At 44.8% G+C, this 27,376-nt stretch overlaps 1 protein-coding gene across 1 annotated transcript in view; it reads left to right on the top strand.

Annotated features, from left to right (window-relative positions):
• Positions 1–27,376, top strand: part of LOC122797804 (SCO-spondin-like) — a 4,708,783-nt gene that overhangs the window by 587,698 nt on the left and 4,093,709 nt on the right. Inside the window, exon 19 of the mRNA XM_044066325.1 lies at positions 10,532–10,775. Within this exon, the coding sequence (XP_043922260.1) occupies positions 10,532–10,775 (244 nt within the window). The remainder of the gene's footprint in view (positions 1–10,531; positions 10,776–27,376) is intronic.

Raw genomic sequence — 27,376 nt, 5'->3', positions numbered from 1 at the left:
GCACTTTTTGGCATTGAGCTTGAGGCCATGGCTCTGACACCAGGCATCTGTCTCAGTGAGGCCCTTCTGTAGGATGTCCACATCATTTAGGGATTTGACTATGGCTCCTAGTTTGCAGTCATCTGCGAACGTCATTAGCCAAAGGCCTTTTGTGTTAGCCTGTACTTCAGAGAAGTAGATACCAAACAGGAGAGGTCCCAGAACTGAACCCTGTGGTACTCCACTTGTCACTGGTTTGAAGTCAGATTTGGAGTCTGCAACTTTTACAGTGTGGGTTCTGTCAGTGAGCCAGTTGGCAACCCATCTTGTGTTGTAGGGATTTATACCAAGTTTAGTGAGTTTAGCTATAATTCCAGAATGGGGGATGGTGTCAAAAGCTTTAGCGAGGTCAAGATAGGCTGTGTGAACCACCTTACCCTCGTCTACGGCTTTGGTGACTGCCTTAAAGAAGTCTATCAGGTTCAGGAGGTATGATCTGCCTTTCACAAACCTGAACTGGGTGGGATCCAGAGTTTGAAGGTTACCATTGTCTGTTTATAAGTTCCATGATGATACGTTCCATGGCCTTACAGACCAGGCTCGTCAGGCTAATAGGGCGATAGTTCCCGGGATCAGTGGTGGCTCCCCCTTTGTGAAGTGGGATAACTGTTGCTGTGCACCATTCAGTGGGCACAAAGTCTGATGTGAGGCTATGATTGAACATGGTAGTTAGGTGGGGAGCCAGTTTGTTCTGAAGTTCGTGTAAAACACAGCCTGGGATGTTATCTGGTCCCATGGATGCTGTGTTTTTGCCTTTAGAGAGTGCACCTTTTACCAACATAGTTGTGATTACAGGGACTCTGCATTCTTCCTGTATAGATATGGGCCTTTTAGGGATGAGAGGGGGGGTAAAGTTAGCGTTGAACCTATCTGCCAGGATGTTGGCAATATCAGTTGGTTCTGTAATTTTCCTGCTGTTGTGCTGTAACTCAGAGCAGATCTGGGTGTTGCCATTGAGATTCTTGACATAGATATAGAATGCCTTATGGGCTGTGGTTGAGTGGCACACTGAGTCTGTGGACTAGAATCAGTGGCGATTTTGTTTTTGTAGCTAGCTTTGGAGGATCTTATAAGGAATCTCAGCTTCTTACTGAGGCTGACCAGGGAACTCCTCCACTCATGGGATTTTACTCTCTTTTGCAACAGTTTCTTCCTTCTGTTGTAGAGTCTGTTTATGGCAGGGGACCACCAGATTGGCTTCCTTTTTTTGGAGGATAGCATCTTGGTTCTGTTTGGGATAGCACGATTCATGCACTCGTATAAGTGCTTATAGAGTGCATTTGTGCAGGATTCAGCAGTCGTAACTGTATTGTCAATCTGCATGGGTGTCATGAAGTTCGCCAATTCTGTCTTAAGAAGCATGAAGTTGGCTTTGGAGAATTTTTTTGCCGTGGTTTCATTAATGGGGTGGGGGCGGGATGTAGCTATCTAGGGTGATTAGCTTATGGTTGGATCTGACCAACGAGGAGTTGACAAAGTGTGGAACACTGGTCACTCATGTTGGTAATGACTAGGTCTAGGATATTGTTGCCCCTGATGGGGGTGAGGATAAGTTGATCCAGGGCATTGGAATTTATGAATTCCAGAAAACGTTGTGCAAAGGAGTTGGTACATGAGTAGTTTTCCCAGTTAATGATGGGGTAGTTGAAATTGCCAATTATTAGGGTGTTTGGTTGAACCCTAATATTTCCCAGTATATCAATAAAAGAGGAGTGGGAATCCTGGGGCATGGTGGGGGATCTGTAGCAAGCTACAACATGGATTGCAGTTTTGCCCAGAGTTAGTTGCACTTGGATAACCTCAGATGCATTATGCTGAGCAACTAGCCTGGAGGTGTGGATATCCTTAATGAATATGGACACACCTTCATCTTTGGTGTTCCGGTCCAGGTTAGGTGGCCGAAAAGTGTGGTATGAGTTATAACCTGGTAATGCAGGGGTGCTCTCTGCAGCCTTAAACCAGGTCTCAGTCACTGCACAGATATCAATGTTCTCCATTTTAAGGAGTGCCTCGAGGGAGTGCATTTTGAGATTTAGACTTCTAGCATTGAGTAGCATTACCCTCAATTTTTGCTTGCCTGTTCCTGTTATGGTGGTGAATTTGTCATTTGAACCTTACCTAAAAAAGGCACTATAGGGGCAGCATCCAGAATCTCAGGGGTGACAGTTGCAGGCCATCTCTGGCAAAGCATCGTGGTCTATCGTCCATGTCATCCCAGGCAGACAGATACTGGATCCCCTTAGAATGACACCAGAAGCTTAGCCAATTGTTGAAGTCAATCATTTTGTCCTTGTACTGCGGTATCATTCTGGGCGATGGCAGGATGTTACTCAGGGCTAGGGTCATACCTGCCTGGGCTACAAGATCCGAGAACTCCTCCATGTCTCTTTTCATGTAGTCAAGGGAGGTACATCTCAGGTCGTTCACACCAACATGGACAATGACAGTGTCATATTTGTACTTGTTGTGGAGTGACCTGAGTGCGTGGGTTATGTGGCAGATCCTGGCACCCGACAGGCAGCTGGCAGTAACCTTCTCCTTGTTTAGCCTGGTGAGTGGGACATCAGTGTGCCTAACTATAGAGTCACCTATGACTAGTGTGTTGGGTACTTTGTTTTGCCTTATGGGCTGTGGTTGAGTGGCACACTGAGTCTGTGGGCTAAGTGTCATTTGTGTTGTGTTGGGGGGTGGAGGTTGCTTGCATTTCTGCTTTGGAGGTCTCTGTTGCTTAAGCAGGTTATTATTGAGAGCCTCCATGAATGTTTTGTGTTTCTATGTGTGGATTTTGGTGATGTAGGTTTAGTGGGACTATGTGATGAGTGTGGTGTGTGTTTACCTTCTCCTCTTGACTGTCAAGTTCAGTTTTTGGTTGGCGCGAGCTTTACCTCCAGTTTGGCTAGATAAGTGCATCTTTCACAGGTTATAGTGTCGGGTGGGAGGAGGAGAGGGTTGTCTGTGTGCATGAGGCAATTGTTGCATTGCCCAGAGATGCCCAGATCATCAGATAGACAGGAAAAACACTGGGAGCTGACCCTTGGACTTGCCTGAATAAAAAACTATTTTCCTCTAGACAAGTGAGGAAAGTGAGTACAAGAACTGTTTTTCTCTAAGCAAGTGAGGAAAGTAAGTTCAAAAATTGTTTTCCTCTGGGTAATGAGGAAGGGTTAGTGCTGTAGTAATTTGTAACTTATTTAGTGCTTACAACAAGCTCTGAGCAAATGCTGAGCATGAATAAGCAAATTCAAGTGCTAAAACTAAAAATCTGTATCTGAACTAGGCTAGTTACAGGAAAGAAACAAGTGAAAATGCAAGCTTTTAAATCAGAAAGTTGAAAGAGATGGAAAAATTGCCCAAATGGTCAATAACTACAGTTTCTGGGCCATAAACCACTCCTTATGTGGTAGATAGGTTACCTAGTGCTTACCACTCCCACTGATAAGCCAACAGGCTTCCCTCCAACACAGAAAGGCTTGGGGGCCTCAGGAGCTTACAAACAGCCTTGGATACAGCAAATCTATATCTGATCTAGATTAGTTACAAGAAAGGGGGGAAACAAGTGCAAATGTGGGCTTTAAAATCAGAAAGTTGAGAGAGATGGAAAAACTGCCCAAACGGCCAGTAACTACAGTTTCTGGGCCAGAACCACTCCTTATGTGGTAGATAGGTTACCTAGTGCTTACCACTCCCACTGATAAGCTAGAAGGCTTCCCTCCAACACAGAAAGGCTTGGGGGGCCCAGGAGTTTACAAACAGTTCTGATGACAGCAAATCTGTATCTGGACTAGACTAGTTACAGGAAGGGGGGGAAACAAGTGCAAATGCGGGCTTTTAAATCAGGAAGTTGAGAGAGATGGAAGAACTGCCCAGATGGCCAATAACTACAATTTCTGGGCCAGAAACCACTCTTTATGTATTGTTATGCACAGCATTTCACACCATGTAGGAAAAACAAGTAAAGGTTCAAGCTTTTACTGCTTGAAATGATTCAAGATGAAACCCCCTTAACAACAATGATTGATGTTAAGTTGTCTATCTTGCCTTCTTTCTTGCTGGTTGGGACTCGGCCATCTTCAGTAGCTCGAGAGCTGTTTACTGGCTCGAGGCTACCCCATATCCCATGATGCCTGGCGCTAGCTGCCCAGATCTCGTTTGCCGCTTCAAACTGCGAGGTTGTTTTACTGGCTTAGGCTCGTATAATTTTATTGTATTTTTCTGTATTTACTAAAAATTTAACCCCTTTATAGTGTACCTAAATTCTTTAGTTGTACTACTTCCCTAGCTATATTCTTTCGATAGCATCTATCCCTCCTGTTATAAAAACTCTTTTTACTTAGAGAGTTTCCCCTCCCCCCACCCCTCTCTTTTCCGGTAGCCATTTAATTTAGAGGCTAACCTTTTTTGTCTTCTTTAGTTAAAAAAAAAAACGAGAGAGAGAGAGAGCTTTTTTTAGATAGATTTGTTCTCCCCTTTAGAGTAGTTTCTGTCTATATACTTAGACTTGTTTATTTTCAGTGTGTATTTACTGTATAGTTTATATTGTTATTTAGTTATACCTGCTAGCTTGTTGTTTCTTTTTTGTGTGTGTGTGCGTTTGACCTTGGTGTGTGTGTGTGTGTGTTGTTAACATGTCCAAGGATACTAAAGTGTCCGGATTCAAGAAATGTGACTCATGCTGTCAGAAGATGTCTCTGACAGATGGTCACACTTCTTGTGTCTACTGTCTGGGCACGGTGCACCTGCAGGACTCTTGTTCAATTTTGTCATGCTTTCAGCCCAAGGGTCCTGCAGGAGCGCAAAAATAAGTTAATCCTTCGGGGTTTGCTTAAGCCACAGGATTCACCGGCTAAGGCTCAGCCTGTGAAATCCTCCAAGCCACCCAAGTCTTCGGCTCCTAGTTCTGAGCTGTCGTTGGGTGAAGCACCACCATCCACCTAGGCTCCGGCCAGAACCGATGTGCCTCCCTCCCAGTTGGCTCCAACACGTACTTCGGAGCCATCTGCGAGTCGAAAGAGATCTAGGTCTCCCTCCTTGGAGTCGATACGCTCGGCTCCACGGTCACCTCTGCTCCAATCGGAGCACAGTCATAGGTCCTCTCACTCCTCTCGGTCCTCTAGACTTTCAGCTCATGATTTGGAGAGAGTGGTCAGCAGGTTGCTGAAATTGCAGGCCCTAGCAAAAATGTTGTCCAGCCCCCCTTATCAGGTGTCGGCTCCATCCACTTCTGCAGATATTCCTCCTCCGACTCCTCCCTTGAGCTTGGAGCCGGAGTTTGTTGGGGTTTGAGTCGTGGAACCGTCGGCTCCGATACCTTCTCCTTCGGTTCCGTTGTTGGCTCTGATCCCTTCCCTGGTCCCGTCCTTGGAGGGATCTGGGCGCCGGGACTCCCTCGTCGGCTCCGAGGGGGCAAGTGGCATCGGACCCTTGTCTGACCCTGCTCTCCCCCTCGGAGCTTCGACGCAGGTGAGCTCGGCTCCTACATCGACTTCGGAGCCGTCCCCCTCGGTGCAGAGAGGGATTCTGATTTCTTCAGAACCAGAGTCTTCTTTGCATCCGGGCACGGATGCCTTCAAGGTCATGAGGAGTGTACTGGCCCCTGAGCCAGTCCCACGATCAACCCCATCGGCTCCTCCCCCTGTGGTGCCTGCATCTGCCTCTGCCCCTCCTCCTGACCCCAAGCGTGGGGAACCAGCACTCCAGGGCACCCCTTTGGGTGTTTCTTCCTCTTCCGAGGCCTCCCCTGATCACTCAGAGGAGCCACCTCGTAAGAGGAAGTGCAAGAGGAAGCACGTTGACTCCCCTGAGTCTGTCACATCAGATACTGACTTAGAAGATTTGGAAGGGTCCCCAAGATCCCTCACTGAAGATGTCTCCTTTTCAGACATCCTTGAAATCCTTAAGCAGAGGGGGAACTGGAATACCCTAGCCCCTTCTGAGGATGAGTCGGTATTTCTGGACGCATTTGGTTCCTGACCTTCCACCTCCTGGGTGTCTCCGCCTTTCGACCCACTTATGTCTGTGGTGGCCCGGAAGGCGTGGTCAGCTCCAGACACAGTGGAACCAACCCCCAGGAGACCTGCTAAATTTATAACTTTACCTCAGGACAAACAGTTTTTTAACTAAGGGCATACCTATTGATGCCATGGTGGTAGCAGCAGCCACAAAGAAGGAGTTGGCAGAAATTTCCTCATCTGTCCACCCTCCTAACAAGGAGTCTAGGACTATGGACAGATATGGGAAGCGAATATTTGCTTCAGCGACCTTCTCTATGAAGTCTCTGAATTATTTGAGCCATTTCACCCGCCTTCAGAGGGATCTCCTTAAAGAACTTGGAGATACCCTCCGAGATCCATCAGCTGAGGGGGCTCAAGCTAAGGTGGCCTCCCAGCTGGCTTCTCAGAATTCAGTTGTAAACTCCTCCATGAGGCTCATTTCTTATGTAGCCCATGGCGCGAGTAGAGCCGCAGGCACAGGCGTTGCCCTTAGGAGGCACGCATGGATGCGGCTATGTAATTTTGCGGAACACTTCAGAGCGTCTTTCACCAATACCCCCTTTGATGGTTCTGCTCTCTTTGGATCACAGGTGAAGGACACACTAACCAGGTGTGAACAGGAAGGCAAGACTGTCTCTGCCATGGGAGTCCGTTTTTCCACTCCTTCCAGACCATACCCCAAGGGTCAGAAGAGTGGAAAGATGTGGTTCCGCAAATCCCAGGGAGCCTTGCCTGACACACGTTGTGAGTTCCCCTCCAGGGGCAGAGGAGGGAACAATAACAGACGCCACCCTTATGGCAGAGGGGGTCCGCAGAACCAGGGCAGCAGAGAATCCTTCTCTGAGAAGCCCTTTCTGCATCCCTGAAGGGTTGCCCGGCTGCCCACCTCTGGAGGCAGTCGGGGGAAGACTTTCACTGTACCCCAAAGCCTGGCAGGATCTAACTCAAGACAAGAGGGTACAGTCGATCATATCCAGAGGTTACAGAATTCCCTTTGCTCAACCCCCGTTACCATCAAACAAGTCCCTTCCAGATGTTCCACCCAATCTAAGGGACCAAGCAGCCAAAGAAATTTCAAAGCTGCTACACAAAAGGGTCATCCAGGAAGTCCCAGCAGACCAGCTCGGATCCGGAACTTACTCAAGGTTATTTTTGGTACCAAAAAAGACAGGGGACTGGAGACCCATTCTGGATCTCAGCAGATTAAACAGGTCTGTACAAAGAACAAAGTTTTGGATGGTCACGCTACAGTCCATTTTACCCTTCCTGGGTCAGGACAATTGGATGTGCTCTATAGATCTTCAGGATGCGTACTACCACATCAAAATGCACAGGTGCTCCAGAAGATTCATTCGCTTCCGGCTGGGTGCCAGTCATTATCAGTTCAGAGCACTGCCCTTTGGTCTCATCACAACCCCCAGGGTGTTCACCAAATGCATGGCAGTGGTTATGGCTCACCTGAGACGTCAGGGATTCCAGGTGTTTCCATATCTAGACGACTGGCTCCTCACTGCTTCTACCAGGCATCACCTCCTGCAAGCCAGGGACTACACTATCAAAACTTGCTCCAGGCTAGGTATCACAATAAATTTCGAAAATCTGCATTGTTGCCCTGTCAGCATATCACTTATATAGGCGTAAATTTAAATACAAGGAGCATGTTTGCGAGCCTTCCACCAGACAGGGTATCACTAATTCACCAGCAAGTACAAATTTTATTAACATGCAAAGGAATTCAAGTCAGGTTCGTCCTCCGAACACTGGGTTCCATGGCATCAGCAATTCTTCTTGTTCCCCTGGCCCGCTTTCACATTGGAATCCTCCAGAGGCTTCTATTCACACACTGGTCCTTCCAACAGCTTCCCATGTCTTACAAGATTATGATCACAGAAGCATGCAAGAAGCACCTCGCTTGGTGGATGGTCTCCCCATCAGTGTCCCAGGGCAGACCATTTGTGCTATCCCCTCCAGTCGCCACAGTGACCACGGGCGCCTCCCTGATAGGGTGGGGGGGGGGGCATGATCAGGGCAGGACAGTCCAAGGCACCTGGCAGCCTCACGAGTACCATTTGCATATAAATGTCTTGGAGATGAGAGCCGTGCTTTTAGCATTGCAAGCCCTTCAGGACTCTCTCCCTCCCGGGACCATTGCAATTCAAACGGACAATATGTCAGTGGTGTGGTACATCAACAAGCAGGGCGGAATCAGGTCCTATCCTGTATGTCAAGAAGCACTCAGACTCTGGCAGTAGGCGATCTCTTCCCAACGTTTTCTGATCGCAACGCACATCCCTGGGGGTTCCAACGTAATCACAGACAGGCTCAGCAGAGCAATTCTCATGCCTCACGAGTGGTCTCTGAATCAGGTAATTGCGGAACAGATCTTTCGCAAATGGGGGCAGCCTTGCTGCGACCTGTTCGCCACACCCTTCAACAGCAAGTGCAGCAATTTCTTCTCCCTTCTTCCACTTCCTGGCCACTCTCCCAGAGACGCTCTAGTCCACGATTCGCCTCAGGGACTTCTTTACGCTTTCCCTCCATTTTCCCTAATACCCAAACTCATATAGAGAGCAGCTGCGTTGGGTTGCAGAATGATCCTCATTGCCCCTTACTGGCCTCGACAGATATGGTTCCCATTCCTGCATCATTACCTTCTCGAGCAGCCTTGGATTCTGGATCCTATTCCAGATCTACTGATTCATCAATCAGGCAGACTGCATCGATCCTTTCAAACACTCCAGCTCACAGCTTGGTTGCTCCACTTCCAACCTTAGCCAGGCTTCCTAATATTTCCTCCTCTGTGCGGGAAATTATTATCTCATCGCACAAATCCACAACTAGGAAAACTTATGCTAGCAAGTTGAAACGTTTTTCTTGCTGGGCAGAGGTTAAGAATATAGATCCCTTTTCAGCCCCTGTCCACGAGATTTTGGAATTTTTAGCGGAACTCTTTCATTCTGGTTCCGCTTCTGCTACAATCAGGGTTCAGTTAGCTGCCATTTCGAATTTTCACATTGGGTTGTCTTCTAACAACATTATGTCTCATAAGCTGTGTAAAGCCTTCCTGAAAGGAACCACTCTGCTTAGGCCCCCAGTGAGGGATCCCCCACCTCCGTGGGATCTAAATTTGGTACTAGCTTCCCTAATCTTGCCACCTTTTGAACCTGCAGCATCTTGCTCCATTAAGTTTTTATCCTGGAAGACTCTCTTTCTGGTAGCCATTACTTCTGCCAGACGTGTTTCGGAGCTTCAGGCTCTATGTATTCATCCCCCGTACTTAGTTTTTCATAACGACAGAGTCGCTCTAAGGACCAATCCTTCCTTTCTTCCTAAGGTCTGTTCACAAAGTAATTTAAATCAGTCCATAGACCTTCCTGTGTTTTTTCCTAATCACACCAACAAGGCAAAATATAAATTGCACCAGTTAGATGTTCACAGACAGCTGCGTTTTTATTTGCATAGGACAAAGGACATCAGGAAGTCGGATCAACTTTTCCTTTCCTATGCTGAGGGCAGACAAGGCCTTCCAGTCTCAAAAGTAACATTATCTAGGTGGTTGTCTCACATTATTATATTCATTTACCAGCTGAGAAACAAAGAATTATCTATCAAACCAAAAGGCCACTCTACTAGGGCCTTAGCCACCTCGGTGGCCTTCCAATCTAGGTTGCCCATGGAATCTATCTGCGCAGCTGCTACGTGGGCTAACCCACATACCTTCATTTCTCATTATAAACTAGACAGTGCCTCCAGAAACAGAGCTGACTTTGGTTCCACTGTTCTGAAGAGTTTGTTCCAATGAGCCACCCAGGATAGTAGGTGCTAGGGACGCTGTCCCAACCAGCAAGAATGAAGGCGAGATAGACAACTTAACATAAAGAAGTTATGTACCTGTCATAACGTTCCATGTTAGTTATCTTCTTCTCTCCTTCTTTCTTGCGTCCCACCCTCCATCCCCCTATCCTAGTGGATCGAGAAGAGCTTCCTTTTTCAGATTTCATTGGCTGAACTTTCTCTGGTTGTCCTTTTTCTGCTTAGATAGCTTCACAGCTAGGCCCATGGGGCTACTAGGGCAGAATGCTTCCTTAATTATGTCTGGTATAGCTTTATCAAAAGAGATCTGGGCAGCTAGCGCCAGGCATCATAGGATATGGGGTAGCCTCGAGCCAGTAAACAGCTCTCGAGCTATTGAAGATGGCCGAGTCAGAGCCGAGGATCGGCTCCAATCCCAACCAGCAAGAAAGAAGGTGAGAAGAAGATAACTAACATGGAACGTTATGGTAGGTACATAACTTCTTTTTACCCATGTTGTGGTATTGATCTTACAAAACCTTTCCTTGCATTCAGTACCATACAGTGTGACCATTGCATTTTTGGTGATGTTTTTTATAACAGTAGAAAATTCTTAACAGAAAGTGTTTTAGTGATCCATGAGTTTTGTTTTGAAATAATCAGTGTGTCACTGAACTGCATGCTAATTTTATGTGTTTTGTCTGTTCTAGCTGTACAGTGTTCAGGTGGACAGGTCTATAGTGAGTGCTCCAGACCATGTGGTAACACCTGTGCTGACTTACATCTTGAGACTGGCTGCGGGGCAGTAAGTGGATGTGTGGCTGGATGTAACTGCCCTGAAGGTCTTGTCATAGATGGCAGTGGTCAATGTGTTCTCATCGGTATGTGTCCATGCCACTATGGGGAGACACTGCACTCTCCTGGAAGCTCTGTTCAAAAAAGTTGTAACAACTGGTATGTATTAAAATATTGAAATGCAGAAATTATTATCTCAAATGGAACCTGATGTTAGCAATCCTCAGTGTGCAATAAACATTACAAAATTCAAAATAATTGTTTAAGGACATGCTAACAGCTCTTGTAAAAACTATCAGAGATGGTATCTTACTAATGAGCTGGTGGCAGAATATGCATGACATTAACAAACCCTTAGTAGATGACCATCGTGAGACTGTATGACCCATATGTGTTTGCTAGCTTAATAGATGTATTTCTATTGGCTTGGGTTGCTGTGTGGGGGTGCGCTGGTTATTGCACTTATCAAATACCACCTCTAAGGGCAAAATGTATTGTTACATCACTGTGTGTCTTTGCATCAGTTGCTAGGGCAGACATCATTATCACTGTACTTCCCTTCCATTAGGGTAAGTATCATGTTCCAACCAAGAAATGCCTGAGCTTTCCATTTTGCAATATCAATTACATTTTACATGAAACTAAAAATGTGAAGTTGTTCAATCTAGCCATTCATTCTTCACTGATGGGTTCGGAGCCGATCCATCAACTCTGACATGGCCGTTAGCAAAGCTCAAGGTTTACCAGTAGCTCGAGACCAAGCCCCTTATCCCATGATGCACTGTTGGAATTACCTCAGATCTAGTTTGCCGCGGCACGGATCTTAGTGGTTCCAGTTTGCTCGAGCCTTTTTTGATACAAAAATCGCTTTTGCAAGTTATTTCATTACTTCCTTTCTATTTCTAATTAGATTAGTTATATATTAGCTCCTGTAGTTGTCTCTTTTAGACTTATTCCCATTGGTGCTTGATTATTTAGCATAGTTGTAGTGGTCTCGTGTTGGGCCTAGTTTTTCAAAGAGTGTGTTTTCCTATTACCATAGCTTTTGCATCTATGGTATAAATAGATGATAGTATAAATAAATAGTGTGCTGTTTTATATATATATATATATATATATATATATATATATATATATATATATATATATATAACTATATTACATAGTGTTGGCCCCCTTTTATCTCCGGGCCATTGTTAGAGTGTGTTTAATATTTAGACGTGTTTCCTTGAGCCTAGGGTAGTTGTAACTTTTAGGCTGTATTAGACTGTGTGGTTTGTGATATAACATTTAGACTGTATTTAGTCTGTGTAGTTGTTTATTGCGTTCAGCCTAAAGTTCTTATTAATATATCTGAGGAAAAAGACAAGCACCCAAAGTCTGGATTCAAAAAATGTCCAGACTGCGGGCAAAAGATGTCTCTGACTGATGGGCACGTTCAGTGCGTGTATTGTTTAGGTGCTGTGCATTTGCAGGAGTCCTGAAGCATTTGCCATTCCTTTTCTTCAAGGGTTCTTTTAGAGAGGAAAAGGAAGCTTGTGGATCGAGGTTTGCTGAAGCATCCTTTTGCTGAAGCTTTGACTGACCAGGATGGGGCCAGCAAGTCTTCTAAATCTTCAAAATCCTCAACAGACTCCAAGGCATCTAAAAACTCAAAAAAATCTGAGAAAGAGGAGGATTCCGAGACTTCGGCTCCACAGCCCTTGGAGCCGAGTGTCTCTTAATTTTGGAGCCGGCCCACAGTTTTGTCGCCGGTCTCTGAGAGACCTGTATCTCCACTCCTTCAATCTGCACCTTCAGTGCACTCCTCTAGATCTTCTGTCAGCCTCTCAGATTTGGATATGGACTGATTGGTGCAGAAGCTCTTACGGGCACCAGGCCTTGCTAAATTGTTGTCGGCTCTGACCCCAGCGTCGGAACCGAAGACCACCGTCCCAGATTTGACTGCTCCTCCTCCGAGCCATACCAGATCTATGGAGCCGGAGGGGGCCAACCTGATGATCGTGGAGCCTTTAGAGCCGAGACCTGTTCCAGTGTCATCGGTTCCATCTACTTGGATATCCTCGGCACTGACCAGGGACTCTAGGGGCTGACACTCTCCTATCGAGTCCAGGGAGGATAGTCGCACCGACTTGGTGCCGACTCTTCCTCTCAGGGCCTCGGCTCGCTTGAGCTCGGCTCCTACCTCCGGCTCAGAGCTCACGGCCTCGGTGTGGGAGGAGCTGGCCATTCCTTCAGGTCCGTCAACTCATTTTCATCGGAGCTGTGATGCTTTCAAAGCCACGAAGAGAGCCTTGTCCCCAAAGACATCCTTGACACCAGGTCTGGCCTCTTCTTCCCCCAAAGTGCCTGTGTCCACTTCTGCCTCCATCGTCCAGGCCAAGCGTAGAGACCCTGAGCCGCAGGTAGCCCCACAGGGTGCCCCTTGCTCTTCCGAGACCTCCCCAGAGGCTCCCACTGAGGAGGACCCCAGGAAAAGATTGTGTAAGAGGAGATACTTGGACTTCCCACAGGAGCCTTTGACATCTGACACTGACTTGAAGGAGTCAGAAGGATCCCCACAATCCCCCTCTGAGGATATCTCCTTTGCAGAGATACTCGAGATCCTTAGGCAGAGGGGTGATTGGTAGTCCAAAAGCCCTACTGAGGACAAGTCAGTTCTCCTGAAGGCTTTCGGGTCTCAACCTTCCACCTCTTGGGTGTCTCTGCCCTTCATTGAGCTCATGCAGCTGGTCTCTCGGAGAGCATGGGAGTCACCGGAATCCATGGAACTTGTCCCTCGGAGGCCTAACAAGTTCATTTCTGCCCCCATAGATAAAGACTTTTTGTCCAGTGGAGTCCCTGTTGATGCCATGGAAGTGGCGGCGGCCACCAAGAAGGAAATGTCTGAGACTTCCTCGTCGATCCATCCCCCTAACAGAGAGTCCAGGATCAGGGATCGATATGTGAAACGCATGTTAGTTCAGCGACTTTTACACTCCGATCCCTGTACTATTTAACCCACTTCACCAGACTGCAAAGAGATCTCATTAAGGAGTTGGGAGATACTCTTCAGGGTACTGTAGCTGCAGGGGCTTTCGACAAAGTTGCCGCCCAGCTTGCTACCCTAAATTCCATCATGAACTCGTCCATACGTCTCATATCATATGCAGCTGATGGGACGAGTAGGGCAGCAGGTACAGGAGTTGCTGTAAGACGACATTCCTGGATGTGCTTGTGTTCCTTCGAGGAGCCCTTTAAGTCTTCATTTGTCAACACCCCTTTCGATGGCTCATCTCTCTTTGGACCCAAAGTGAAGGAAACTCTCACCAGGTGTAAGCAGGAGGGAAAGACTCTGTCTGCCATCGGAGTCCGTTTTTCCACTCCTACTCAGCCTTACCCCAAAGGCCAATGGGGAGGGAAATGTGGTTCCGAAAAGCCCAAGGAGCCTTTCAGGACACACGTAGTCAACCCCCTTCTAGGGGCAGAGGAGGGGTAACATTGGAAGATGCCACCCTTGCGGCAGAGGGGGTCCGCAACACCAGGGTGACAGAGATCACTTCTCTGGTCAACCCTATCAGCGCTCCTGAAGGGAGACCCGACTGTCCTGCTCTGGAGGCAGTCGGGAGTCGCTTATCTTTGCACCAAGATGCCTGGCAAGACATAACAAATGACAGCTGGGTAGAAAGTATTATTTCCAGAGGGTATTTCATACTGTTCTTCAACCCGGCCACGCCCCCAAGGAGAATCCTGGACGTTCCACCCAGTTACAGGGAACAAGCAACTATAGAGGTCTGCAAGTTGCTAGAAAAAAGCGTCATCCAGCCAGTCCCAGCAGACCAAATAGGATCCAGAACTTACTCAAGATTCTTTTTAGTTCCAAAGAAAACAGGGGACTGGAGACCTATTTTGTACCTCAGCAGACTCAACCACTTTGTAAAGAAAGAGAAGTTCTGGATGGTCACGCTACAGTCTATACTTCCTTTTTTAGGGAGAGACAATGTGATGTGCTCCATAGGTCTCAAGGATGCGTACTACCACATAAAAATGGCCAGGCCATCCAGAGATCATCTGCATTTCCGGCTGGGAGCCAATCATTATCAATTTTGAGCCCTGCCCTTTGGTCTCACTACAGCCCCCAGAGTGTTCACCAAATGCATGGCAGTGGTCACGGCTCATCTGAGGCGTCTAGGATTCCAGGTGTTTCCTTACCTAGACGATTGGCTCCTTACCTCCACCACCAGGCATCAACTGATTCAGGCAAGGGAATACACTCTGACACTCTGCCATCAATTAGGCATTACGATTAACTCATAAAAATCTGCCTTGTCGCCATCGCAGCATATTGTCTTTATAGGGGCAGAGTTAGACACCTCAACCACCACTCTATGACTACCAATCAAGAGGGTCTTTCTTCTTCATCAGCATGTCAGTTCATTAATGTCGAAGGACGGAGCACTAGCCGCAGAAGTCTTAAAAGTATTAGGTTTGATGGCTGCAGTGATCTTGGCCATACCATTAGCAAGGATGCATATGTGGATTCTTCAGTGGCTGCTGTTCACCCAGTGGTCCTATCAGGAACTTCCAATGAGTCATGTGATTTTTTTGATTACAAACTCTTACAAGAGAGATCTCCAGTTGTGGTTGATGTATCTTCATGTAACCATAGGACGCCCCTTTGTACTACCCCCTCCAGTAGCCACTGTGACCATGGATGCTTCCCTGATAGGGTGGGGGTGGGGGGGCATTTTCAGGGAAAGACTGCCCAAGGCACATGGACGGATCAAGAGTCACACATGCAGATCAGTGTTCTGGAGATGAGAGCAGTACGTCTGGTGTTGCAGTACTTTCAGGAATCTCTTCCTTTAGGGACGATTGCAATTCAGACAGACAACATGTCGGCATCTGGTACTTGAACAAGCAAGGCGGGACCAAGTCTTACCCCCTTTGCCAAGAAGCACTCAGAGTTTGGCACTGGGCTGTCTCCTCCTAGCATTTTCTGTTGGCAATGCACATCCCAGGGAGATCCAACCTGATAGACAAATTGAGCAGGGCAATTTTGTTGCCACACGAGTGGTCCCTCAAACAAGAGATTGCGGACAGGATTTTCCATAAATGGGGTCAGCCTTGCTGCAATCTTTTTTCCAGTCACATCAACACGAAATGCAGAAGCTACTTTGCCCTGATTCCCCCTCTGGGAGAACCCCCGAGAGAAGCACTCGTACATGATTGGCCCCCGGGTTTCCTCTATGCATTCCCTCCAATCCCTCTAATACCCAGACTTCTACAGAAAGCAATGTTGCTGGGAAGGACTATCATCCTCATAGCCCCTCATTGGCCTCAGCAGATTTGGTTCCTATTCCTTCTTCATCATCTATTGGAGGATCCATGGGTTCTGGACCCAGTTCCAGACCTTCTGACACATCCGTCGGGGACCTCCATCCTTCATTGCAGTCACTGAAGCTCACAGCTTGGCTGCTCCATTTGCCCTCATAGCCAGGCTTCATGATCTTTCTGATGAGACAAGGCAGATCCTCTTGTCTTCCCATAAGCCGTCCACTAGAAGATTATATCTTAGTAAGTGGAAGAGATTTTCCATATGGGCTTCTAAAAGAACATTGATCCTTATCAAGCCCCTTTGACATCCATTTTAGAATTCTTGACTATGATTTTTAATAAAGGAGCTGCAGCTGCTATAGTTCGGGTCCAGTTAGCTGCTATATCTAACTTTCATCTCGGAGTGGACAGGCTAACATAATGTCCCACAAGTTGTCCGAGGCCTTCCTCAAAGGAACCTTTCACATGAGGCCTCCAGTGAAAACTCCTTATTCTCCTTGGAATCTAAACTTTATGCTGTTTCCTATAATTCTTCCCCCATTTGAACCAACATCATCTTGTGATCTCAAATTTTTATCATGGAAAACCATATTTCTGGTGGCTATTATGTCTGCCCGCAGAGTGTCAGAACTTCAAGCCTTCTCTAACAGCCCTCCTTATTTGATTTTTCATGCCGATAGAGTATCTCTTAGGACAAACCCCTCTTTTTTGCCCAAAGTTTGTTCGGAATCTAATATCAACCCCAGTCATTGAGTTGCCAGTCTTCTTCCCTAACCATTCCAATAAACTAGAGTATATGCTGCACAAACTTGACGTTCACAGACAGCTCAGATATTATTTGGACAGAACAAAAGATCTTAGAAAATCAGACCAGCTCTTTATGTCTTTCTCTGAAGCCAGAAAAGGTAGATCAGTGGCTAAAACAACGCTTTCTAAATGGCTATCTGATTGTATCACTTTTGTTTATTCAGTTGCTAATATGCCCTTACTACACAAGAATAAAGCTCATTCTACCAGAGCAGTTTCTATGTCTTCTGCATTGCAAGCCAAATTGCCCCTTGATAACATTTGTGCTGCAGCCACTTGATCTAAACCTCATACCTTTATCACTCATTACAAAGTTGTTAAGGCCTCCAGGGACAGGGCTTCCTTTGGGTCTACGGTCCTGAAGAATGTACTCCCATGAGCCAGCCGAGATTGAGGGTGCTAGGGATGCTACCCATCAGTGAAGACTCAGCAAAACGTTCCATGTGAGTTGTTCCATCTCGCCTTCATTCTTAAGTGCCTCCCTCCACCCCCCTCCCCCCCCCGGCTGATAGTTGACCTAGAGGCTGGTCTCATCCTGGTTATTCAATCCTTCTTCCTCTCTTGGGAGAGTAGTTCTCTTATAGGGATATGGTACACACAGCAAACAAGATCTGAGGTAATTCCAGCAGTGCATCATAGGATAAGGGACTTGGTGTCGAGCTACTGGTAAACCTTGAGCTTTGCTAACGGCTGTGTCGGAGCCAATGGATCAGCTCCGAACCCATCATTGAAGAATGAAGGCAAGATGGAACAACTCACATGGAACGTTATGGTGAGTACCTAACTTCTTATTTCTTGCAGTTAAACATGTTAAATGTTCCTGTTGTTGTCCTTATTACAACTTCAGGCTAGGTATGAGTCATACAGGTGAATCATTTAGTCATAAACATTTTCTGGGGACACTTCCATTTTTCTGTTAGTATGTCCTGTGAGTACCAGATGATCAGCATTAGTGTTCTAAGCTGAGCACAATTCAAAGAGGAGTCATGCAGCTGGTATATGTTATCCTGACTGTTACCTTTGTTGAGGTGCTGGTGCCATAAAATTGGTATCTGTTTTGGGGAATGTGTGGAGCGTTGTCTCCCAGTCAGCAGGGTTGATAGCCTGAAGTATAGTATGAAAAATAAACAAGACTCGCTGGATGAATGGTTGGGTTCCTAATAGCCTGTGGAACAAGTTACCAGTACAAATCAAGCAAGATATTGGACTGGCTACCATCTCGGTAAATACAGGTTTACACCTTGATTATCGTGTATGGCCTTGGAAGATGAGCATTATTAAATGCTGGAACAGGGAGGCAAGAACTTTTAATTCTGTTTAAATAAATGTGCATATGACTAGGCATCTTACTTCCTGAGGTTGCTTGTCTAGTATTTTCCTGTGTTTCTAAATCTGTTTCAGTAAATCATGCTCAGACGTCTATCCTTCAGATAATTCTAATGAAGCCATATAGACTTACAAATGACTATTGGTATGTGAAATGCATATAGAATGTCATTGAAATATCAGTAGAGTTATACTATACTATTATTTCTGAGGTGTGATTTGAGATGTCAGTAACATTTTATGCGTGTGTTTTTTTGCAAATTCAGAGCACCTGTAAACTTGCAAAACTGGGCAACAGGAGCATGTAAGAGTGCTTAGGGCTGGTCTTAGACTAAATGGAGCCCAGAGCAGAGGTTGAGGACGGGCACTTCTTCTAAGGTGTGATCAAAATCTTCTTATACAGCTGAGGATCTATGGGTCAACAGACTCACTGGCTCTGAGGGTCTAGATGTTTGATGATGCAATTAGGCCTAGTTTTTGAAAGATAATTACTTGGTAACTATTTTTGTTTCTTCTGATAAGAGATTGATGCATGTGCTATGTTTGTTTTCCTTCAGATAAAGTCACTGATAATGTTACAGTGCTGCTTTGAATTTAAAAGCTAATTTAGAAAATCATGGTGCTGGCAGTTATATTACAAAATGAAAATTTATATTCCAGTCCCAAAAAAGCAATGGTAAAGGGCACTCACATTATAAAACAGTTTCATTTGCTTCACATTCTAGCAATGTAATATTCAAGATTCTGCAAGCTAGGCTGTAGCAGTAATGGCCAAATCTGCAGACTGTTTTTAGAAGGGGCAGGACCAAGAGAGATCAAATTGTCAACATTTGCTGGATAATGGAGAGAGCAAAAAATATTTAATCTGATATTGTCAATTTTCATTTTATCCTCAACTGATGGTTTCGGATCTGATCTCGATCTGACTCAGCCGTTGCTGAAACTCGTGGCAAACAACTCTCAAGCTACTACTCCCTTACCTACAGCGCACCAACCCCAATTAACTCAGATCTCGTTTGCCGCTTTTCAATAAAAGAAGTGGTTTCCAACACTCTTGAGTGATATTTAGATACGTTTATAAAAATTTCACTTATTTGCTTAATTCTCCCTTCTCTGTTTAGATTAGGTTTTTTCCTTTACCTATCACACAGCTTTTTGACTTGTCTGGTGCTACATTTCCTATTTGCTTTGCTTTTCTTGTACTCACGTTCCTCTTGATACTATTGTTAATATCTTTTCTTAGTACTACATTTCATGTAGTTTCTACAATACTGTTGTTGGTAGTAGTTGTTAGTTCTTTACGTATCTCTGTTTAAAAAAAAAAAAAAGTAGAAATAGTTAAATTGCTTTCCTTTCTTGATTTTTGTTGGCATGACATTATGGCGGATAAAGTTCCAGCAGGCTTTAAGAAATGCTCTAAGTGTGGGAATAAGCTCCCTTTATCAGATGCCTGCACTTTATGTGTGTATATTGCTTAGGACCACTTCATTTACAGGAAGATTGTTCTGTTTGGCAAAGGTTGACCCCAGGACATTAGTTGAACGTAGGAATAAACTCATTCCAAAAGGCCTATTGCCTTCATCTTTTGGAAGGGATATATCTGGAGATAAATCTCCGAAAACTAAGACAAAAACAAAATCCTTATCTCCAAGGCCTTCTTTCTCTTTTGCTTCAGACTCCTCAAAGAAAAGGTCTCACAAAGATCCAACTTCACCCTTGGATCCGAAGAAGCAGAAAATGCCTGATCTGACTTCTTTGGATCCATGGAGACCAAAATTATCTGATCAGTCCTTCTCGGATCCAACACTAAGTCGGCTCCAACTGTACCTGGTCCTTTACTTCACCTCCTATTATTTTACCAAGGACTTGGTATTCACCATCAGTGGATCCGGTACACTCCAGGGTACCTTCCCAATTTCTGGATAGACCCAAGTCTCCTTCAGTGTTTTCCTCTCATTCTTCCAGAAGTCTCACAAAGAAAGATGTGGAAAGAGTGGCGTGGAAGATACTTTCGATGCAGAGTCAGATGGGTGTTCCCTCATCTTCTACCCCTCTGAGTCAGGAGGTCTGTTTGTCTATTACACCCCCACTACAACTTCCTCCTTGAGTCTATGGATCCTAGCTGCCCTGACAAGACTGGTTTGGATCTGAGGACTGCTGTTTCCTCGGATCCTAAGCTTACTCTGAGTGCTCTGATCCCATCATATCTGAAAAGCTTTTGGAGCCGAAGCTTCCCTGTTGCATCCAAGGTGTTGCAGTCGACTTGGAGGCTTTTGGAGCCATCTGTGCACCTCAGATCCTTGGTCTTGGACAACTCGACTTTGGCTTCCACCTCAGGCATTTTGCCTTCAGAGCAGGAAATGGCCATGGTCCAAAAGCTTGCCTTCTCTGATCCAAGGTCTTCCCTTTCTCCAGGGAAATCTGCTTTTGAAATTGTGTAGAGAGTTTTCTCTGCCTCATCCAAACAGATGTATCTAACACCCTCAGATACTAGATATTCAACCCTGATATCTCATCATTCAGAACCTCAGCAAGTCTTTCCACATGGACAGTGAGTACCAAGACCTCAGATTTCCCCACAGGGAATCTTGATTTCTTCTTCTGATACCTGTCCAGATCTCCCCACTGAGGAGGTCCCTAAGTAGAAGACATGAAAGAGGAAACACCCAGACTCAGCAGAGGAGTCTATCACAGAACATATGGGTTTCAATGAAGGTGAAGTGTCTCCATGGTCACCTCTTGAGGATGTCTCATTTGGAGACATCCTTGAAATCCTTAAACAGAGAGGTGGCTGGACGCCCAGCAACCCTTTGTCTGAGGAGTCTGTATTCCTGGAGACCTTTGGTACTGGCCCAGCTACCTCCTGGGTGACTCCGCCCAGTAATGAGCTCATTGAGTTCATCTCTCAGCAGGCATGGAAGGAAACTGGCACCATTGAACGTATACCTCGGAGACCAGAAAAGATTATGGCACCACTCATGGACAAGCATATGTAGCTCCAGATATAGCCTTCTCCTTTTCTGAATATGAATATGACTTTTCTGTTAAAGTCAGCAATCAACATCAGAGGTAATTGTGGTTGGTGCATTGTGGGTAAGGGAGAAGCTCAAGAGTTCTTGGTTGCCAGGAGCTTTAGCAACTGCCGAGTTGGATCTGAAGGATCAGATCCAAACTTATCAGTTGCAGAAGAATAAAAATGGACAACACAGATGGGACATTATGGTGAGTACATAACTTTTTTTTTCAGCTTTATTGACAATCCTAAAACCTTTGAATGTGTGGACTATAGCAAACCGTAGCAAGTACTTAGAGAAAAGAGGATATTCATAGTTTAGAGCCAAAACAACTGGTACACTGAGAGCTGGAGAGAAGAAATACTATAAAAACACAAATCCACCATCAAAAAACACACTTTAATACAGCAAAGCTTTTGGTTAAACAACCTTTCTCAATGCTAAAACAGTATGCATCATGATACAATACATTTAAATGAGAGCCAAAAAGGTAACATGTGGCCACACCCAACAAATCACATTATACCATTAATTAAAACCCTTTTAAAAGAACTTCCTCTACTAAAATCAGCCTTAAAGGTACAGCTACAGATTTTGCTGTTGTATTTTAACAAGCACAGGCTTAATGCTGACTAAATTATTTATACCAGGTTCTGAATCTGCATGAAGCCTGATAATCCACTCATATTCTTTATTCTCAAGATGATTATTTAAATTACCTCCTATAGGCCCTTTCTGTACAATATCTATCACTCTAAACTTAAAACTATGATCTACACCATTATGCATAATATGCTTAAACAATGCATTATTTTCGTTTTTTCTCCTTATCTCTGACTTATGTTCTGTAATGCGTTCTTTTAATTTTCTTGTAGTCTTCCCTATGTAAAATGAATCCCATTTTACACAGGTAGCAAGATAAATCACATTAACACTATTGCAAGTAGCAATACAATTAAAATTATACTGCTTATTAGACACTGGGTGAACAAATTTATCACTGTCATGCCTAACAATATCTTCACAACAACTACAAGACATGCATCCCAAAGTACCAAGCTTATTACCTAACCTAACTCTTGTTATATCATTGAAGTCTTTATAACACAATCTTCTCTTTAAATTCCCTAAGTTCCTGTATGAGAAGAAAGGTCTGTCTTCTAATATAGTATATAATTCAGGTACAGCCATAAGAATAGGCCAATTCTTTTGTATAATTTTCTTTATTTGATTTGTTCTTAAACTATAAGTGGTTACATATCTAATTTTATCACTACTACTATTTTAACCACAGCTTCGTTCCCTTCCTTAAAGATTGATTTCATAACACAACCTCTACATGACTTCACTTCTTCTGCTATTTTTAAAACTTCCATTTGACCATAACCACTATTTACAAATTCTCCTACCATTTCATCCAGTTGTTCAATAAACTTTGCATCATCTGTATTTAACCTACTTACTCTACACATCTGCGCTTTTACTATTCCTGGAAAAAATATGGGGAGCATGTTGACTTTGCCTATGCACATATCTATTTACATACACACTGTTCTTATGTATACTTGTTTCCACTCTATCTAATTTAGTTTCTAAATGCACATAAAAAAAAACTATATCACTAATAGAATAATTAATTTTAAATTCAAGACATTTTGTAGTATTATTTGAATAAGCAACATAATTCAACAATTCATCAACTGTCCCATTCCATATAAAAAAAACAGTCATCTAAAAATCTCAAGTATAGTTCAACTTTCTCACATAAATCATTCTCTTACTAAAAATGTACTTTTTCTCCCACTGGTAAAGGACTATATTTGCGTAAGTGTTGGCTAGATGTGTCCCCATGGCCACACCAGACAACTGCCAAGAATGGCTCACTATCAAATATAAAGAAATTTTTAGTCAAAACAGTTTCCAACAGTGTACAGATATTCTCTACTCTTGCTGTCAACATCCGTACTTCACCAGTGAGGAATTCACGTACAGCCTCAACCCCAAATTAATTTGGTATTACAGTAAATAATAATGTTATATCTAGCGTCACAAACATATAATTAGAAATTAACTTTCTGTCATTCCTTCTAGTAAACCAATTCCTCAATTTTATTAAAAAATCAGTAGTGTCCTTAACTACACTAGGACATGGCTGCAGGTATTGGCTAAGTACTCTTTGCAAATCAACTGATAGGAGTTCAGTAACCCAACCCCCACCAGAGACTTTTGGTCTCAGTGGGGGTTTTGTAACTGATTTATGGATCTCTGGTATCCCGTAAACCTGTGGTATCCTTGGACAGGGTACAGTTAAAAAATTAAACAAATCAATAGAAATTTCTCCATTCATCGAGGTCATTGCTGGAAGATGTGAATACTTTTAAAAGGGTGATGTTCTTAGATGTTAAAAAAGTCATTGCAGATGTTAATATGGTTATTTATGACATTCAATTGAATAGAGAGACTTCTGTTGATTTGTTTAGTTTTTTAACTGTACCTTGTCCAAGGATACCACAGGTTTACGGGATACCAAAGATCCATAAATCAGTTACAAAACCCCCACTGAGATCAAAAGTCTCTGGTGGGGGTTGGGTTACTGAACCCCTATCAGTTTATTTGCAAAGAGTACTTAGCCAATACCTGCAGCCATGTCCTAGTGTAGTTAAGGACACTACTGATTTTTTAATAAAATTGAGGAATTTGTTTACTAGAAGGAATGATAGAAAGTTAATTTCTAATTATATGTTTGTGATGCTAGATATAACATCATTATTTACCATAATACCAAATTAATTTGGGGTTGAGACTGTACTTGAGTTTCTCACTGGTGAAGTAGGGATGTTGACAGCAAAAGTAGAGAATATCTATACACTATTGAAAACTGTTTTGACTAAAAATGCCTTTATATTTGATAGTGAGACATTCTTGCAGTTGTTTGGTGTGACCATGGGGACACCTGTGGCCAACACTTACGCAAATATAGTCCTTCACTAGTGGGAGAAAAAGTACTTGTTTAGTAATGAGAATGATTTATGTGAGAAAGTTGAACTATACTTGAGATTTGTAGATGACTGTTTTTTATATGGAATGGGACAGTTGATGAATTGTTGAATTATGTTGCTTATTTAAATAATACAAAATTTCTTGAATTTAAAATGAATTATTCTATTAGTGATAGTTTTTTTTTATGTGCATTTAGAAAGGAAATTAAATAGAGTGGAAACAAGTATACATAAGAAAAGTGTGCATGTAAATAGATATGTGCATAGGCAAAGTCTACATGCTCCCCATATTTTTCCAGGAATAGTAAAAGCGCAGATGTATAGAGTTGTTGTTTGTTGTTTTTCTTTCGGCTTTTCCTGGTTAGGGGTCACCACAGCGGAACTCCAGTCCGCTAATGATTGGCAGTCGATTTGTATGGTGCCGAGGTGCCAGCCCGACGCCCAACCTTCAACGAAGGCACACCCATTCACGCATGTCTTTCGAATGCCATTCGACTGCGGGGAGGACATGCAGACTCTACACAGAAGGTGCTCCAGCTGAGAATCGAACAGGAGAACCTCTTGCTGTGAAGCGACAGCGCTACCGCTGCACCAGATGTATAGAGTAAGTAGGTTAAATATAGATTATGCAAAGTTTATTAAACAACTGGATGAAATGGTAAGAGAATTTGTAAATAGTGGTTACGATCAAATGGAAGTTTTAAAAATAGCAGAAGAAGTGAAGCTATGTAGGGGTAGTGTTATGAAATCAATCTTTAAGGAAGGGAATGAAGCTGTGGTTAGAAATAGTAGTTTGTTTGTGTCTTTTGGCTTTTCCCGGTTAGGGGTCGCCACAGCGGAACTCCGGTCCACTAATGATTGGCAGTAGATTTTTTTTTTACGTGCTGGCTTGCCGGGCCTAATGCACAACCTTCAACGAAGGAACGCCCATTCACACATGTCGCCACACAGAAGACGCTCTAACTGAGAATCGAACGGGCAATGTCTAACTGTGAGGCGACAACGCTACCGCAGCACCACCACCGCAGTGTGGTTAGAAATAGTTGTAGTGATAAAATTAGATATATAACCACTTATAGTTTAAGAACAGATCAAATAAAGAAAATTATACAAAAGAAGTGGGCTATTCTTATGGCTGCACCCGAATTACATACTATATAAGAAGACAGACCTTTCGTCTCTTACAGGAACATAAGGTGCTTAAAGAGAGATTGTGTTATAAAGACTTCAAAGATATAACAAGAGTTAGGTTAGGTAATAAGCTTGGTACTTTTGGATGCATGTCTTGTAGCTGTTGTGAAGATATTGATGTTATGTGATCCTATCTCGCCTACATTCTGACTGATGGGTTCGGAGCTGATCCCTCGGCTCCGACTCGGCACGCTTATGCCAAAGAGCGAAGTCTCTTATTGGCTGAGCTTACTATATCCCAGGATGCACCACTACCAGTCCCCCAGATCTCGTTTGCCGCTAATCTGCGAAGACGTGGTCTCGAGCTGGCTGAGCTGAGTAGTAAATTTACTAAATTTTTTCTGTCAGAATTTTGCTGTTCTTGTCATAAAAAGCTGTTTTAACGGCTATTCTTCACTTTTGTGTGTGTTTGGAGTTTGTGAAAAGACTTTGTTGTGTGATTGGGTTGAGTTTGATTTTAGGCCTCCCTCATCTTAGGGCCTTCCCGGTCAGTCAACCCCCTTAAACCTTACAGGGTTTCAAAGTACCCTTAGTAATTTGTGACGGTTTCTTTACTAAACGGCAACTGTAAACCTATTATTAGGTAGTGTCAGTAAAGAGAAAGTCAGTGGATAGTGTTTTTTCTGTCAGGGATTACTGATTTTTTGCCATAATGTCTCAGAATCCTAGGCCTTCGGGTTTTAAAAAATGCACCAAATGCAATTTCAAGATGTCCATCACAGACGATCACTCGCTCTGTGTGTATTGTTTGGGTGCAAAACATTTACAAGAGTCATGCAGTGTGTGTCACGCTTTTTCCTCAAGGGTCCTCCAGGAGAGGAAAAATAAACTTATTCTTAAAGGGTTAATAAAACCTTCCTTTGAAGAAGCTTTGGCATCCTCTCCTTCTCCGGCTAAAAAGAAAAGGGCGTCGGCTCCGACCAGTCCGTCGGATCCGACCGCCAAAAGACATAGGCAGGCTTCTCCTTCGGCTCCAAGGACTTCAGAGCCGAGGGCGGAACGGTCTGCCTCGATGCCACCTGTCTCGACTCCTCTGGCTTCAGAGCCGATGGCTGGGGCATCGAGAGGCGGGTCACCTTCGTCGGCTCCACTGGTCTCGGAGCCGACAAAGGTTGCCCGCTCAGACACTTCCTCCTCGGCGCCGAAGTCCACCTCGGCACCGATGGAATCTAGTGTGGGTATTCCTTCGGCGCCGATAGTCATCGGGTCGCCTCGGAGCCGGTCCCCTAGCCCTTTGGGGCCGTTGGAGAGGCCATCTCGAACCCGTTCAGTATCCTCTCGGTCTTCGAGGATGTCGGATTCAGATATAGACAGGGTGCTCCAAAGACTGTTCCAGTCCCCAGTCTTTCAAAAATTTGTTTCGGCTCCTACCCAGTTGGCTTCGGAGCCGATTGCTCAGGCCCATCCCATTGCTATTCCTCCTCCAACCGCCCGGCTCCGCCGGAGCAGGTGCTGTTGGAGCCGGTGGAGATCTTAGGGTCGGCTCCGACCCTTACTCCAACCCGGGCCTTCGGGTCCGAGTTTGGTACACGGACTTCTTCGGCTGGACCCGGGGGGGATGTTTCGGGACCTATGCTTTCGGTTCCGAGCCTCCCTCTCGGTGCTTCGGCTGCGGGACTTCCGTCGGCTATCATGGCTCCGGGGACCGGACACTCCCAGGACTCTGGGGGTCCGGCTTTCAGAGCTATGAGGAGTGCCTTGGCCAAGTCTTCTTTGGCCATCTCTCCGGTTTTACCGGCACCTTCCCTGGGCGTGGAGACTGGGTCTTTGGCAGTGCCCCTGTCCGTAGGCAGCGGAGCCCTGGGCCTGAGGTTACCCCATTGGGGTTCCCTCCTCCTGAGGGTTCTTCGGAGTTGTCTTCAGAGGAACCCCCAAGGAAGAGATCGTGCAAGAGGAAGCACGTGGACTCCCGAGTCTATTACATCGGACACTGATCTTGATGATGCAGAGGGGTCCCGAAGTCGTCCTCGGATGGTGTCTCATTTGCAGACATCTTAGAGATCCTCAAACAACGAGGCGGCTGGATATCCAAACCCCTCTGCTGATGAGTCAGTGCTCCTCAAGGCCTTTGGGGCTCAGCCCTCCGCCTCCTGGGTGTCTCCGCCCT

Source organism: Protopterus annectens, chromosome 3.part1, assembly GCF_019279795.1.
Source record: "Protopterus annectens isolate FY-2018-M chromosome 3.part1, PAN1.0, whole genome shotgun sequence".
NCBI classification, from domain to species: Eukaryota; Metazoa; Chordata; order Ceratodontiformes; family Protopteridae; genus Protopterus; species Protopterus annectens.
The sequence above is the reverse complement of the archived record's forward strand: the minus strand, read 5'-3'. Positions and strand labels throughout refer to the sequence as shown.